Below are 18,286 nucleotides of genomic sequence, written 5' to 3'. Positions count from 1 at the left end.
AATTTCTCTTGTATCCTAATGTGTCATAATTGATACTGGTTGTCAGGACTTGTTTTGGAAAAGAAGTATAATAAGTAGAGATCTGAATTATAAGAATGAGCCAAAGGTGGAAGGAATAGCAAGAACAAAGGCTGCATGTTGGGTAAGAACTTGGCATATTCCAGAAACTGGCAGAAGGCTGATCTACTTGGTTTCTAAGCAAGGGAAAGATAATAACTAATATTTATAGATTGTTTTACTGTCTACAAATCACTTTTATGCATATTATCATATAATCTTCACAATTATATGAGTTTCTATGATTATGACTGCTACTTTATAGCAGGGTAAACTGTCCATGTGTGATTGATTTGAAATGGTTGCTCTTCTTTTAACACATCATGGTGCCAATCAAGTATGTATTATTTATGTGCATACCCACACACAATCAGAGAAAATGGTGATATATACACATTTCATTAGAATTTATTAGTATTACCGTTTTTCAGCAGTATTGATTTATTTAGGGCTGAAGATACAGATGACAAGTCCAGATTTCTAGACTCATTTGAGTAGTTAATTGTATCAGTAAACACAACCTGGTGTGTTATTGTGTGTAATTGTTAAGGTGAGTGAGATATTCTTGATAGGAACCTTATAAATGTGATTATGTGTTTGTACTTTATAACTAGGAAGATTAATTTCTAAGATATTGGCTGATTTCAGCAAATTAGTATTTTGTATTCATGTATTTATGATGCTGGCATTTTAAATTCATGTGTGTATATGACACTACTGATAAGAAATATGAAGTATGATAGATGAATATAAGTAATGAATGAAAATCAAATTTTATAATCTTGGTAGGAGTTACATGAAAATTTTCTTTTCTCTCTCCTGCCCTGCCCTCTTTTCCTCCCCGTCTTACCCTCTTCTTCTCTCTTTTCATCCTCTCCTCTTTCTTCCCCTGCCTTTTCCCTTCTCTCCCTCTTTTTCTTTTGTTTTCTTCATTTCAGTTTGGTTGGTTTTACTAAGTGCGTTTACATAAAGTAAAAATTTATTTCAACTAGCTTTAAAGGACCATTTTAATTTACAGTACTATTTTTACTTGTCCCTTTCTATTTCTTTCTTACATTAATAAACACATCACTTGTAGATTACCCTTTTCCCATATAGGGAGCAAAGCAGTAAGAAAGATTTTAATAAATTCTGTAACAATATTTAATTAAAAAATGAATTGCGACCAAAGGAGAAGATATTTAAAAGATAGAATCTTGGGCACGTATTAATCCTGAATTGGATTGGATTATATATGTACTATATATGGCTCTTAAAATGTTTGTACATTGTAATTGGTAATTAGCTTTTCTTTAAAAGTTTTATTTATAATTCTCTTTATCAACTTAAAAAATTTTTGTTTTCTAGTAGTTTGTTAATGAGAAAAATGAGTTTAAAATATATCATGCTCAATCTGTTACCTTGTAACAGTCATTCATTAAATTTGTTAAATAAATGACTTCACTTTTCTGTTAAATTTTTGTTTATTCTATTATATTGAATTACTTCAAGAAACACTTTGTAATAATGATTTTGGTTTTTACTCTTTTCAGTTGTTAAAAAAGTAAATTGATAACTCTTATAACTGCAGTGTATATTTATTGTGATTTAGGAAATCACTATTTGAATAATTTATGCTGATTTCTTTTATTCTGAGAAAAAGTTCGGCTACTAAGAAGGTTCAGTACAATTTCTCCGGTTTGTTAATTGTATTACTAATTATTTAAGTTGATTCTTACTGTCTGAAATTTGTGAAAAATACAGTTTTCACATTAACATTTGGAAAGTTGATTACATCTATATAATAAATACTGTTGAAATTTTTTTCATTAAAAGTAAGAATGTACTAGGATGGTGATTTGCTGAAAACATCTGTCTCATTGAAACTTAAATGCAAGGACATAATTTAGGCATTTAATGAAATAACTTTCAATTATTGACATTTTCAATTTTAGTCACAAAATAGGGGTAATTTAAGCTTTCTCTTAAAATCTTTGTCAACCTGATTGGAACATAATTTATATCAGCGAATCCATATTAAGTGTATAGTTAGATGATATTTCTTAAATCTGTATCCTCATGCAACTGTCATTTCCTTTCTAAATCAGTCATCTTCGTACTTGCTGGCAAGTACTAGTCTGATTTCCATCACTATCTGTTAGTTTCTTTGTTGTAGAACTTCATAATTTTATGAATTTAAGTTTTTAAGTCATTAAGCTGTTCAAGTAATCTATTCTTTATTGAGCTTCAGTAGTTTGTTTCTTTTAGGAAATCTGTCCATTTCAGGTATGACGTCACATTTACTGAAAATTATTTGTAATATTTCCTTATTACTCTTCTGTGGTATCTGTAGTGATACTACAGATAGTGCCTCTTTCATTCCTAATATTAGCAAATTACGTTCTTTTTTTTTTCAGCTTGTGTCCTTGTGCCCTTGATTAGTCCAGCTGGAAGATTTTTAATTTTATTGATCATTTCAGGGAACCCATTTTTTTGTTTTCATTGATTTTTCTTTGTTGTTCATCTGTTTTATATTACATTCATAGAGTTTACGCTGTGAACCTTTTACCTATTTCACCAAACTTTCAAATACTTTTATACCTCCTGAGGTATAATATAGAGACTTTAAAACAGTGTCCTTCCTTTTTTTTGCTTCTTATGTTTTGTGTAAGTATTGTCATGTATTTTACTATTATGTGTGTTGTAAACCCCATAATACTTTGTTATTATTTTAGCTTTGAGTCAAATTTATTTTGAAAGAAATTAGAAATGAGGAGGGGGCAGGGTGAAAAAAAGAGACAATAGAAATGAGAAAAAAATTTTATTTGTATTTACCCATATATTTAACATGTCTGTTTAAATCCATCATTTACATTCAAGTTTCTATCCACAATCATTTCTTTCAGCCTGAAAAGTATCCTTTTAAATATATCTTGTAGTGTGTGTCAGCTGGCAACAAGTTCTTTCCATTTTTTGTTTTCCAAAAATATACTTATTTTGCATTTATCTTTTAAAAGCTTTTTATTTCAGAATAATTTTAGAATTATAGAAAATTAGCAAAGAGAGTACAGTCACTGTATACTCTTTGCCCATGTTCCCCTAATGTTAACATCTTATGTAGCCATGGTACATTTGTCTAAACTATTAAATTAACAGTAGTGAAATACTCTAAACTACAGACTACATTTGGATTTCAGCAGTTTTTCCATAGTGTCCCTGCCCTGTTCCAAGATTTAATTCAGGATACCACATTACATTTAGTCATTGTGTCTCCTTAGACTTCTCTAATCTATGGCAGTTTCTCAGTTGTTTGTTTTTATAACTTTAATAGTTCAATACTTTTGAAGAGTACTGGTCAGGTATTTTGTTGAATGTCTCTAAATGAGGATTTGTCTGATATTTTCTTTCTTTTCTTTTTTTTTTTTGAGACGGAGTCTCGCTCTGTGGCCCAGGCTGGAGTGCAGTGGCCGGATCTCAGCTCACTGCAAGCTCCGCCTCCCGGGTTCACGCCATTCTCCTGCCTCAGCCTCCCGAGTAGCTGGGACTACAGGCGCCCGCCACCTCGCCCGGCTAGTTTTTTGTATTTTTTTTAGTAGAGACGGGGTTTCACCGTGTTAGCCAGGATGGTCTCGATCTCCTGACCTCGTGATCCGCCCGTCTCGGCCTCCCAAAGTGCTGGGATTACAGGCTTGAGCCACCGCGCCCGGCTTATTTTCTTTTATTATTAGACTGGATTCATGGTTTTGGAGGATGAGTACCACAGAATTGGTGTGTCCTTTTTTAGTATCATTTAGAATAGTTTCATCACTATAAAAGTTACTCTTGAAGGCACTTTATAATCATCCCCTCCTTGTACTTTCAACACTGAACTATTTTTCAACCTGGAGTTTCTCCCTTTCCATAATGTCATGTAAATGAAGCACACAATATGTAGTCTTTGGTTTTGTCTTCCTTCACTTAGCAACATACGTTTAAGATTCATTTTGTTGAGTAAATCAGTGGCTTCTTTTTATTGCCAACTAGTATTCCTTTTTATTACTAACTAGTATTTGTTTTCTATGTATCATGTTTGTTAATCTGTTCACCTGTTGAAAGCCATCTTGTTTTTTTTGTAGTTTCTTGTCTGTTATGAATAAAGCTGCTGCAAACATTTGAGATTAATTTTTTTGTGGAAAAATATGCTTTTGTTTTTCTTGGGTGGATTAACTTTGAAACCTCAAACTGAAACTTCTTAAAGAAATCATAGGGGAAAATATATTGGACTTCGGGTTTGGCATTGAATTCATAGACTTAGTACCAAAACCACAGTCTATAAAAGAAAAGAAGTCAGTATATTGTATTATATTTTAAAAATTTAAAAATTTTGCTGTGTGCAAGACACTGTTAAGAGAATAAAAAGATAAGCCACAGACTGGGAGAAAATATTTGAAAATTATGTATTTGTTAAAAGACTTATGTTCAGAATATATAAAGAACTCAAGTCTCAGCTGTAAGAAAACAAACAATCTAAAAAATGGGCGAAAGATCTTAAAAGACACTTTACCAGAGAAGATACATGGATAGAAAATAAGCACATGAAAAGATGGCCAGATGTTCAGTGTCATTTGTTACTAGAAAAATACACATTGAAACCATACTTTGATACCACTACATTACACAGCTACTAGAATTGCCTTTAAACAAACTGACAATACCAAATGCTAGGGAGATTGTGGATCAACAGGAGTTCTTCTTATTCATTGCTTCTGACAACTCAGAATGGTGCAGCCACTTTGGAATAGAGTTTGGCATTTTCTTTTAAACATACATTTTTCATGTGACCCAGCAATCCTACTCCTAGCTATTTGACTCAACTTAGCTGAAGTTCACATGCACAGAAACCTACTTTTATTTTTGAATATATTTTTACTGAATAACGTAGTGTAGTTTTGTCATTTCTTTTTTTTTTTTTTTAGCATTTTAAAAAGATGTTGTCTCATTGTCTTACTAGATTGCATTTTTTTCTGATGTTGCCTTGTATGTATTGTTCACCCCCAATCTTGTGGCTGTTTTACCCTCTAAATTATAGTTTTATTTGTATTTAAAAATAGATCGCAAATTCTATATATACCCATAGTTAATACCTATAGTATTTTCAATGTACATTACTTCAAATTTGATGATAAATTTTTTTCCGAGAAGTCCTTTTCTGAAGCCAAACTCAAAAATGGGGAAATGCTTACAGATTTCCAGCCGGCCCCAAAACGGATATTGTAAATGGCTTTTTGCCTAACTAATGATGATGGATGACTTTCATTTGCCTTTTATCATTTGAACAGTTTTTTGTTCGTAATAATAGTTACTGTAAGGTGATGCAGCTGTGGTGAAGCTGTAAAAACACTGTAGTGTCTGGCAATAAGTCCTATCAACAGTGGCTACCTGGATTAGTCTGTTTTGCGTTGCTCTAAAGGAATTCCTGAGACTGGATGCTTTATAAAGAAAAGAGGTTTACACAGTGAAAACCCATCTGTACTAAAACCACAGAAAATTAGCTGGGCATGGTGGTGTGTGCCTATAGTCCCAGCTACTTGGGAGGCTGAGACAGGAGAATTGCTTGAACCTGGCAGGTAGAGGTTGCAGTGAGCTGAGATCTCGCCACTGCACTCCAGCCTGGGCGACAGAGCGAGACTGTGTCTCAAAAAAAAAAAAAAACAAATAAACAAACAAAAAAAAGGTTTACTTGGTTCCCAGCTTTGCAGTCTGTAGGAGAAGCATAGTGCCAGCATCTGCTTCTGGGTGAGAGCCTCAGGAAACTTCCTGTCATGGTGGAAGGCAAAGGGGGAGCCAGTGTATCACATGGCAAGAAAGGGAACAAGAGAAAGGGGGCAAGAGAGAGAAGGCAGGAAATACCAGGCTCTTTTTAACAAGATCATTGTGTGTCCTGATGAACCCATCATAAGTTGAAAATATCATGAGTTGCAATATGTTTAATACACCTCATCTGAACATCATAGCTTAGCCTACCTTAAATGTGCCCAGAACAATTATATTAGCCTACAGTTGGACAAAATCACTTAACACAAAAACTATTTTGTAATAGTGTTGAATATTTCATCATTTATTGAATACTGAAAGTGAAGAAGAAAATGGTTGTAGTGTTACTCAGAGAATGGTTTCTACTGAATATATATTACTTTTGTATAATCATAAAGTTGAAAAATTAAGTTGAGCCATTGTTAATTTGAGGACCATCTATATGATATTTTTTGTTCTACAAGTTATATATTTTTGTTGTAGTTTTCTGTTTTCAACATTTTTTCTTTTAAATCCTTGCACACATTTTGCTACTTGTTTTGTCTGCTGTCATCATTGTTATTGCTGTTTTCTGGATCTGTTTAAATGGACTGATTTTCTTCCTGGTTATGGGTTACATTTTCCTTCTTGTTGGCATCATAGTATAAAATAATATTTTTGGCAAAATAATTAATAATTTATTCAACCATACTTCTGTTGATGGGCAGTTATGTTGTTTTTCCAGTTTAGTGCTATTGCAGACAATGATGCAATGAATATGTGAATGCATTTTGTTTACATATTAAAATGCATCTTAGCATAAATTATTGCGAGTGGAATTTCTTGTCAAAAGGCATATGTATGTAAATATTTGATATATAATGCCATATTACCCTTTGCATAGAGTACACATATTTATATTATTTAAATAAGTGCTGAATTATTTTTGAGTTTAAAAGACAACCCTCCTTTGACATGGCTCATAGCACAACAGGCCAGGCTTTTAGTTGTTTGGTTCTTCAGCAGATTGTCGCATACTCATCTTCTGGCCTCAGCATCAAAGTCAAGCTACTTGAATGTGATTCTTGGAGACATCCTTTTCACACAGTCATATGCCAAATGTGGCCATTGTTCATTTTCTTGTTAGACTTAAGAAGTGTCAGTTTGATCGTATTATAAATGGTACTGCATTTTTTGTTATGTCTAATGGAATAATTGAGCTATATCTATCTTTAGGAAATGTAGGAGGGGGAAATGAGGAAGTATTAGTCAAAGGGTACAGAGTTTTGGTTGTAAAGATAAGTCTCAGAAATCTGTTGTACAGCATGGTGCCTATAGTTAACAATGCTGTATTGTATGGTTAAAAATTTCCTAAGAGGATAGGTCTTATGTAAAGCGTTCTTACTACAAACACACAAATTAGTAATAGTAAATAAGAGAGTGGGAGAAAACTCTTGCAGATGATGAATAGGTTTATGGCATAGATTGTGGTGATGAGTTCACAGGTGTCTACTTTGCAAGCTCATCAAGTTGTATATATTACACATATATACACACAAACTTTTTGTATGTAAAAATGTTTAAAAGAATGTTGAATTTTAAAAAAGAAAAAGACAACACATCCTAGCCTGCTTATATTTTGGGGGAGTTATGATGACGGTAATGGTCACAACAGTGGCAACACAGTTATTGTAATCATTATAAATTTAATAGAGACTATAGAGACTTGGTTCCACTTCTGAAGATTTTTTTTCAGTATGGTTGGATCTTACAAAGGTGCTAAATGTTTGTGATAAAACTTTGAAAGTAGCTTAGTTTCAACTCTGCGGTAAAATCTTGACATAATGATCATCTGTTTATATATATAATTTTAAACATTCTGTAATACATAAGGATTTGAAGATTGCAACAATAAATTTGCTATGTTTTATTCTGACACTGTACATATATTTTGATTTTCAAATTATAGTATTATAACATTTTGTGGTGTGCAGGTGGCAGTGTTCAATTTTATGCTTAAATAATAAAATGATAGCAAAAAATGCAATTATTTGTGGAATAGTTTATATTCAGTTTCTGCTGCATCACTCAGAATGTTAGTTGCTGTAAGAAGAGGCTTTTTTTCTTTTTTGGTTGTTTGTTTTAGTGGCATTACTTCACTTTGCAATTAGAATCTACTATAATATTACCTATTGAAAGCAGGGATTTTTGTCTGTCTTGTTCACTGCTACATCCTCAATGCCTAGGATATGTAGTGTATTTTATGTAATAGAAACTGAATGAGTAGTTTTTGAACATATAAGTGAATGGATCATCGTGTTGTATAGATTTAGGTAAAATGCGTGGTAGATTTATTCCAGTTACTTTCCATTATAAATGTTGATAAGAACCATGCCACATATTTAAAAAATAAATAAAACTTACATAACATGAATGACTGCACTAAATGAAGTATATTATTCAGGAGGTCAGTTACTTACTGGTGGCATAGTAGAGAATGCTTCCAAAGTGACCATCCTGAAGAATGGAGACTGCAGCTCGTTGTCATTTCTTTTATTAATATTTCAAATATGCTCCCTTCTCTACTGCAGCTGTGAAACTTTTCCTGGTCTTCTCAGGAACTTTCTGTTATCTGTTTTCTGTTGTGAATTATACTTTCATTTTTTAATTCCATTTTTATCTTCACCACTGGCTTTTTCTTTGCTATACCTTTTAATTTTATTTAATAAAAACTACTTATCGCTTTGGGGAAATACCATTTGATGTTGAAAGTGCTCTGTATCTACACCATTCATAATGGTAACCACTAGACACAGGTGACTATTGAGCAATCAAAATGTGGCCTACTGTGCCTGAGGAAATACATTTTGTTTCTTTTTTCCCCAGACAGAGTCTTGGTCTGTCACCCATGCTGGAGTAGAATGGTGCGATCACGGCTCACTGCAGCCTCAGCCTCCTGGGCTCAAGTAATCCTCCCACCTCAGCCTCCCAAGGAGTTGGAACTGTAGTAAAAACTGTGCACCACCAGTTTTTAATTTATTTATAGAGACAGGGTCTCACTATGTTGCTCAGGCTGGGGAAATAAATTTTTAATTTTAATTCTAATTTAAATAGTTGCATGTAGTAGCTATTAAAGCAGACAGTGTAGCTCTGGGTCTTACTATATATATAATTATTGGCCTACCTTCAAATAATATACCAGTTCATGTGTAGTGAGAACTTGACTTCTGTGCACTTCCAATTCCTCCCTCTCATCTTTTTTATATTTTGTCATATGTTTTACATCTACATATATTATAAACCCAGTGATACATTATTGCCATTTTGAGTTTAACAGCTTTTTAACTTTTAATGTGGTTAAATTAAGCGAAAATATCTCTGATTTTTTAGATTTCACCATTTCTGGTGCTGTTTTTGTGTGTGCAGATCTGCATTTTTATCTGGTATCATACTCCTTGAAAAATTTCATTTAACATTTTTTTATAGTACAGTTTTGCTGGCACAGAATATTTTTTAACTTTTTTTTTTCTGGAAGAGTGTTGATTTTGCCTTTATTTGCCTTTGTTTTGCCTTCATTTTATCCAGTGAAAGGTATTTTCACTGGATCTAGAATGCTCAGTTGCCGTTTTTCCCCTCTTGGTATTTTAAAGATGATGCCCCATTGTTTTTTGACTGGCCTTCTCTATTACATGTAGTGTGTTCTCACTTTTTTTTCTCTGTATGTAATATTTCTTTTTTTCTAACTACCTGAAAATTTTTTCTCTTTCAGCTTGTTTTTTTTAAGCAGCTTTTTGTCTACATGTTAAGTTTGCCCTACTAGCAATTCTCTGCATTTCTTTGAGCTGTGGTGTTTTATCATTTTTTTACTTTGGAAAATTCCCAGCTAACATCTCTGTAAGTATATTTTCTTCTCTGTTCTTGTTTTCTTCACATTATTAAACTCCAGTTACACCTGCACTAGATCATTGGATATTATACTACAGCTTTAAAATTCCTGTTTTTTTTTTTTTTTAATTTCAGTCTGTTTCTTCTTTTTGGGTTTCATTTTGAATAATATCTATTTACCTCTTTTTAAGCTCACTGATTTGTTTTTAGCTTTGTCTAATCTTCTGATAATTCTGTTGAAGATTTTTCTGATATTTCATTTTTATGTTCATTTAGCATTTCTTCTTTGCTGAATCCCTTATCTGTTTTTGTATTTTGTTCATATTTACCATGAGATCCTTTAATACATAAATTACAATTATTCTAAGTTTTCTGTCTGATAGTTCAAATATCTGATTCATTTATAAGTCTAGTTCTGGTGTTTGCCTTGTCTTTTGACTATGGTTTGGGTTTGTTGTTGACTTTAAAAAAAAAAGTGGTGTGTGTGTGTGTGTGTGTGTGTGTGTAAAATTGTTTTTTGTTGCATGCCAGACATTTTAGGTAAAGGGCAACAAAGATTGAGGTGGATAGTATTTATGCTCAGAAATGGGTACCTTTCTTCTTTGATGATGTTTGTGCATGTGTGGATTGGGATGGGGCAGAGATTGAGTCAGTCCATCAGTGACTTGAGTTGGATTTGTTTTTTTGTTGTCATTGTAATAGTTAAATTCACCGAATCAGAAACTTGAAATTCCTGCAGTAGTGGACTGCTTGCTGTTTCTTCATTCTTGGTTTGGAGACTGGGGTGCTGGAGTGTTTCCTCAGTGTTCCAGCTCCATCCTTAGCTTTTAGCAGGTCTTTGGATGCCTACATCACAGCGTGACCTCTCTTCGTATTCTTTGTAACTTTTGATAATATGTACTTTCTATTTTTGATTGTTTATATTTTCCTATCTTTCTTTGAGGATTGTTGAGTTTTATTTTGACAGGCAGATAATTTACTTTTGGATTACATTGATCCTTTTGTAGCTTGTTTTTAAGCTTTGTTAGGGCTCTTGTTGGCATAGCTTTTATTCTATAACTGGAGTCAGTAGACTTTGGTTTATGAGCCATATCTGGTCCACAGCCCGTTTTTGTATAGTCCGTGATCTAAGAATGGGTTTTACATTTTTAAAGGGTTATAAAGAAACAAAAATAAAAATTAAGAAGTATATGTGACAGAGAGAGTATATGCCTCGCATAGCCTAAGATACTTATCTTGCCCTTTACAGAAAACATTTTCTGATTCCTACTTGCTTAATTCTAATTTCTAAGGTGTTTTATTTCTTGGATTTTTACTGAATGCTGCAGGTTTTCTCTGTGGTATTTTTATTGTACCTGGTTGGAACTCATAGGTCTCCCAGCTTTGCCTAATCTTTGAGATATGTTCAGCTTTTAGCTACTCAGTATTTAATTTTTCTCTTTCTGATAATTGTCCTTTGCAAGCTTCATGAATTCTTACTATAACTTAGTTTCCTGCCAAAGACTCAAAGGATCTCCTATGCAAAATTTGGAGCTTTCCTTCAGAGTATCTACCTCCTCTTTAGTATAATGACCTGCAAATTCCACCTACCTTAAATTCCCTGAACTTTGGTCTTTGTCTTCTCACCTGAGGAAGATGGCTGTGTTTTGTTTGAGTTCTTTCTTTCTGTGCTGGTGTTCAGCGAATGCTTCTAGGCAGAAGGGTGAAGTGATCATAGGGCTTACTTTTATTGTTAACTTTCTCTCAGACATTACAGTCTTCTTTGACCTTTGCCCAATATCTGAAAACAGTTTTTCTAAATATGTTTTTTAAAGTTTTCTAGTTTATATGTGAGGCTAATCTAGTAGTAGTTATTCTTTCATGGTTGGAGATGGAACTCTGTTTAGCAGCTATTAATAAATATGCTTTTTAACCTCTGGTATTAGTATAAACCAATAATTGTAATTATATCTGTTAAATCTCTTATTTGCTGTAAATTGAGTTTTGTTTTATGATATGTATAAGAGGTATTAGCAGAATACATAAGGAAACGTGATTATGATTCAGTTCTGTCCTGCATCTTGAATACCTATTCTGTGCCCAAGGCGTTCTACAACTTGCTAGAGACGGAAAATAACACATGAAGTGAAGATCAGGCTTTTAACCTTCTAGGGAAGGTAGACATATGTATTAATTATTTATTGCTACATAACAAATTACCTTTAGATTCAGTGGCTTAAAGCAACAATTTATTATCTGTTGGTCAGAATTTAGGGATGGTTTAGCTGGATCCTCTGGCTAAGCTCCATCTCCTAGGTGAGGGTCTTTAAAAAGCCTGCATTCGGCCGGGCGCGGTGGCTCAAGCCTGTAATCCCAGCACTTTGGGAGGCCGAGACGGGCGGATCACGAGGTCAGGAGATCGAGACCATCCTGGCTAACACGGTGAAACCCCGTCTCTACTAAAAATACAAAAACTAGCCAGGCGAGGTGGCGGGCGCCTGTAGTCCCAGCTACTCGGGAGGCTGAGGCAGGAGAATGGCGTAAACCCGGGAGGCGGAGCTTGCAGTGAGCTGAGATCTGGCCACTACACTCCAGTCTGGGCGACAGAGCGAGACTCCGCCTCAAAAAAAAAAAAAAAAAAAAAGCCTGCATTCAAGATGTGGACCAAAGCTACAGCTGTGTTGAGGCTTGACTGGTGAGGGTGCATTTCTAAGCTTGCTCACATTCACATGGTCATTGGCAGGATTCAACAACCTTGTGAGGTGCTTGTGGTCTTAGGACTGAGCACTTTAAATCTTTGTTGACTGTTGTCTAAAGGCTGCCCTCAGTTCCTTTCCACATAGGCCTCTCTGCATGATGACTCACAGTATGGTAGCTTGTATAGTCAGAATAAGCAAGCAGGGACAATGTGAGCAAGACACAGAAGCTCCAGTCTTTTGTAACCTTATCTTGGAAGTGAAATTCTGTCACTTTTACCATATTCTATTTAAGAAACAAGTCACTAGGTCCAGCCAACACTCAAGAGGAGGAGATGATACAAGGGCATGAATAGTGGACCCAGAGATAGTTGGCAGCCATTTCAGAAGCTGCCTACAACAGCATGTGGCATATTAATTATATAAATAATCATAAATGGGTCTATAAAATAATGTAACAACATCAATATATACCACATAATAATTTGCTGCATCATGTGCTGAGGTGCTTCCCTACTGATGATTATTTTATTTAAGCCTTTTCCACTGTTCTCTAGGAGAGGTGATATTTATTATCTCCAGTTTACAGATTGTTCAGTGAGATTACCTAGCTATGATGTAGCAGAACTGAGACTCCAGGCTAGACACTGCTGATTCTAGCACCCATACTTTTAATTTCTATGTCTTGTCAGCATTAAAATAAAATTACTTTTTTTGGAGCACTTCTTATGTGCCAAGCATTATAAGTGGTTTATATAATGTTAACCTTATTTAAGGCTCATAGCAACTCTATTAAGTCTCCTTATCTTACTGATATTACACTCTAGCTTCCAGATTCAGAAAAAGTACTTTGAAAAATCAAATATATTTATTGTTCCAGAGACATTAAACAAATATTACACAAAGAATCTCTGTAAATACCAAAAGAAATGAAACATTTAAATACCTTAGTACCTTAAAAAAGTGATATCAATCTAGCGTAGGCAACATGCTGAGATTTTGTCCCCCTCTCTCTTTTTCTTTTTTTTTTTTTTTTTGAGACAGAGCCTCGCTCTGTCGCCCAGGGTTGAGTGTGGTGTTGCGATCTCTGCTCACTGCAACCTCTGCCTCCCAGGTTCAAGCAGTTCTCTGCCTCAGCCTCCTGAGTAGCTGGGATTACAGGCACCCACCACCATGCCTGGCTAATTTTTGTATTTTTAGTAGAGATAGGGTTTCACCATCTTGGCCAGGCTGGTCTTGAACTCCTGACCTTGTAATCTACCCGCCTCAGCCTCCCGAAGTGCTGGGATTACAAGCGTGAGCCACTGTGCCCAGCCAACTTTGTCTCTTAAAAAAAAAAATGATATCACTAATTAAATAAATTTGCAAAAAGAATCCTGGCACATTTCAGTCCATTTAGTATTTTGCAGAAGAAGGGTACTATGTGAGTCTTTAGTAGTAATAAATTTATAAATTCTTGAAAAGAAAGCCCACTCTGAGAACAAATCTCAACAAACACTGCTATATAAATTTTAGTCAGAAATTAGCTGATATATGTAATTAATTTTTAAATTTTTTTACTAATTTGAACTATTTTTACTAATACTTTCACAAGTAAGTTGATTGGCCTTCATATCAAAGGCTGTACATACTTTCTTCAGTCATATCGTTGTCTTTGCAAAGTGAGTCTTCTAAATGAAGAAAATAAGATACATTAGTTCTTCATGGTTAAAAGGCAAACCATAAGACTCTTTTGGCTGAATGTGGTGGCTCATACCTGTAATCCCTACACTTTGGGAGGCTGAGGCAGGTGGATCACCTGAGATCAGGAGTTCGAGACCAGCCTGACAAAATGGTGAAATTCCATCTCTACTAAACATACAAAAAATGAGCCAGGCACCACGGCAGACACCTGTAATCCCAGCTACTCAGGAGGCTAAGATAGGAGAACCTTTTGAACCCTGGAGGTGGAGGTTGCAGTGAGCCAAGATTGTGCCACTGCACTCCAGCCTGGAGACAGAGCGAGACTCAAAAAACAAAAAAGACTCTCTTGGTCTTTTAGGCCAATTAAATTTAATCAACCAAGGAATGTCTTTATAAGATATATGTTGACAATAACAAATATGAAAGTTTATTAATGACCTTATTTTTGAACCATTTCCTTATAATAGCATTCTCTCACTTTCTGCATTGCCATTTACCGTCTTAAGTAGGGCATAAATGCAGTTTAAGCTATATTCATCAGTGCCAACTAAGTGCCAAATACCGTTCTTAGTGCCTGGGATACATCAGTGAACACAGTAAACAAAAATTATGGCATTTATATTTTAAAAAGCATGGTTCAGACAATAAACAGTAACCATAAGTAAGTAAGCAAGCATTCATTGCAGTTAGTAGATAGGGAAAAAAATCTGTACTTGTTCTTTTAAACCTTGCAGAGGAAAATTGCATAGAAAACGACTTGTTTTTCAGCTCTACTTGGTTTTGTTGACCCCAAAACTGGGGATTTAAAAAATACTGGCAAAGACAAAAAAAATCATGGGAAAGTCTCTCTAAAAACATAGTTCAAATGATGCTATTAATTTAGAAAATGACCATGTTTTGCTCCTATAATAATGTATTGCTTTTTACAACTCAAGTATTATCAATATTGATGTATAATATAGTAATTTAATGTCTTAGATATTTTTGGTAATGGTTTGTAAAAAATGGAAAGTGTTTTTTGTTATACAAATTTTGTTATTCAAAATTTGTTTCTGTAAACTTTTGTTACTGTTCAAGTTATGCTGGCTTTAAATATTACAATTTTTATTGTAATCCCAAGGAAAATGTTTCAGCATGTCTTTTTATTGTTTAAATTACTCTTTTTAAGAAAGCTACCTTTGCTTTGGTTGTTTATCACAGTTGTCTGTTTTCTGCATTACTTTTGCAGTGAAGGGAAAGAAAAAAATTTTAATATCTGATACACAGTTTACCCTCTGTAGTTGCAGTTTTAGTATTCTTGATTCAGCCAGTTACAGATCAAAATATTTGCCAAAAACCCCCCCAAAATCGACTATTTACATAGCATTTCAATTGTATTAAGTGTTATAAGTAATCTAGAGATGATTTAATGTATTTGGGAGGATGTGTGTAGGTTTTATGTAAATACTATGCCATTTTATGTAAGAAACCCAAACATCTGTGGATTTTGGTGTCTGTGGAGGGTATGGAGGACAACTGCATATCTTAATAGCTTGGAATTAACTAGGATATAGTATAGTTTCAGCATATAAGTATAGTAACATTTTACAGTGTTGCATATGTTGTCACAAAATTTTTAATTGAAATATTAATACTTACATTTTTTGGCTGACTTACTGAATTGAATCAATTTCTTATGCCATCAGAATGAATTCATTTTTTATTTGGTTTTTAAGTCACAGAGCCCTGGATATCTGTGTTTTTTTTAACATAAGATGACAAGTAGGGGATACCTGAGTTTAGACGAGTGGGGATTTGAGAAAGAGTTTTAGAAAGGGAGGGGATGAACAATGGAGTCTAAAAAAGAGTGTTTTTGATAGATGTAAGAGTAGTTATTAAAACAACAGACAACTTTTTACTTGGATTATTCCTTTTTAATTTGGTTTTCAAACAGTTCTCAGCAAGTACAATCCTTTTCATTGTATGTTTTAGCCATTGTAAATCAGTAGCATTAAGGTAAATGGTGTAGGAATAAATGGGAAGGAAGTAGAGTGTTTCTAGGACAACCATTTGAAGAGATTTTCTTCTCTTTGAATATTTGGTGTTTTAAAAACAATTGAGATTTAAGGTGCAAAAGTGGAAAAATAGTGGCCCTGTGCTCTGATTTTTGAAGCCTCTCCTCCATCTTTTCTGCTAATCTTTTTACCACTGATTGGTGGTCAGGTGCCCTCACATTCAGTCTTGTATACAGAAACTATTTCTTTTTTCTCTCTTCTTTTTTATGTGGAACTCTGTCTAGACATATGATTTCTATTCTATAGCTTTAAAATTATCAAAACATTTTTAAAATTAAAAATTTTTATAGAGATGGGGTTTCACCATCTTGCCAGGTTGGTCTCGAACTCTGGGTCCAAGCAATCCTCCTGCCTTGACTCCTTCCAAAGTGCAGGGATTACAGATGTGAGCCACTGCGGCTGGCCTGTCAAAAGGTTTTAAATTATATTTTTGCCTACAAAGTCTCTCTTTGGGGAGAAAATAGTTTGGTTTCCAAGGGAATTTTAAGCCTAATGATGGAGAAATGACAAATGATACCTGTAACCAAGCCTGGAAAAGAATGTGCATTTGTAGTTTAAGATGCACAGTAACTAGGATGTAACTGGTACTAGATGTTTGTTGTAATTGTTGGTGTTTTTAATAAATTTGACAAAGCAGTAATCTAGCCTGGTTCATTTGAACCTTTGCTTCTGATATTTGGAATGACTGCCAGCTGGTTAATGGCTATGATAACCTTTACTTGGCTAATATGCATGTCAGTTTTAGAATTTATCCTAAAAGTGACAGTTTGCCTGTCACCTGCAGAGTTAAGTGGTATAATGGCAACTGAGCAGTGAGGGAGGAGAGTGGAGTTGAGAACTGGTAGAAATGAAATCACTCATACAGGGAACATGTTTTTTCTTGAGATAATGAACATACTAGCCCAAAATAACGTGGTTGAGTATATTTTGTTTTTGATTGATTGTTCAAAGATATAATTTTTAAGTCTTCATATATAAGCTATTGTATAATTATGTAAGAAGGAAAAGAAGATGGCACTTTGAGGACTTTCAGGCTTAGAGCTAATTAGTCTGTTATCTGGTAGAGCACTAACGTACATGGCTGATTTAATATACAGATTAACAGATTTAAAACTTTTACCCTTTACTTGTTATTAGGCAGTTAGGTTATCTTCCAGCTTGTTGGCCAGTCAACACCAATGTGTTTCCTTTAACTCCAAAAATCTCAGCATATGCTGTTTTATATATCTTAAATAATTTAAATACATTTCTTACTCTTTCCACAGCATGTAGAGTCCATGAAGTACGGGACGATAAAGCTTCCTACACATATCACCAGAAGGATCTCTTTGAAAGATTCACCACAGGACTACTAGAGAGAATAATTTGTCCGAAGCATCATGTGTTGAAACAACAGAAGTCTATCCACCTGTGCACTAACTAGAAACAGAGTTACAATGTTTTCAATTCTTTGAGCTCCAAGACTCCAGGGAAGTGAGTTGAAAATCTGAAAATGCGGCCATGGACTGGTTCCTGGCGTTGGATTATGCTCATTCTTTTTGCCTGGGGGACCTTGCTATTTTATATAGGTGGTCACTTGGTACGAGATAATGACCATCCTGATCACTCTAGCCGAGAACTGTCCAAGATTCTGGCAAAGCTTGAACGCTTAAAACAGCAGAATGAAGACTTGAGGAGAATGGCCGAATCTCTCCGGTAGGTCCTAAAATACTTAAGGAAGAATGATGAAATACTGTACTTTGTTTTTAGGTGTAGGGCTTCATTCTGCTAGGAAAAATAGTTAATTATTTTTATAACCTGCTGTCTTTGTCAAAAGACGGTTTTCTATCTCCGTATATTTAATACAGAACAAGTTTGTCCAACCCACAGCCCATGGGCCACAGATGACCCAGGACAGCTTTGAATGAGGCCCAACACAAATTTGTAAACTTTCTTAAAACATTCTGAGATTTTTAAATTTTTTTTTTTAAGCTCATCAGCTATCATTAGTGTTAGTGTACTTTATATGTGGCCCAAGACAATTTTTCTTCCAGTGTGGCCCAGGGACATCCCAAGATAATTTCTCCATAGTGGCATCATTATTTTGCATATGAATTTTAATGTAGAAAAACTATGCCATTTAATTTATGTACTTGTATGTCATTTACAGTTACATATTAAAAAATTGATGTATTAAATCCA

General features: G+C 34.4%; 1 protein-coding gene across 10 annotated transcripts in view; it reads left to right on the top strand.

The window, feature by feature from the left end:
* The window catches only part of FUT8 (fucosyltransferase 8), a 327,631-nt gene that overhangs the window by 143,707 nt on the left and 165,638 nt on the right, over window positions 1-18,286 (top strand). For 9 of the 10 annotated variants that reach the window (XM_033187704.1, XM_033187708.1, XM_033187706.1 and 6 more), the window contains one exon: window positions 17,371-17,800. In XM_033187704.1, the coding sequence (XP_033043595.1) occupies window positions 17,598-17,800 (203 nt within the window). In that variant the 5' untranslated portion in view covers window positions 17,371-17,597. Of the gene's footprint in view, window positions 1-9,679; window positions 9,703-17,370; window positions 17,801-18,286 lie in introns of those variants that run through there. The other variant, XM_033187711.1, reaches the window with a different exon arrangement.

Source organism: Trachypithecus francoisi, unplaced genomic scaffold (genome assembly GCF_009764315.1).
Source record: "Trachypithecus francoisi isolate TF-2019V2 unplaced genomic scaffold, Tfra_2.0 Lachesis_group3, whole genome shotgun sequence".
In the NCBI taxonomy this organism is placed as follows: Eukaryota; Metazoa; Chordata; class Mammalia; order Primates; family Cercopithecidae; genus Trachypithecus; species Trachypithecus francoisi.
The sequence above is the reverse complement of the archived record's forward strand: the minus strand, read 5'-3'. Positions and strand labels throughout refer to the sequence as shown.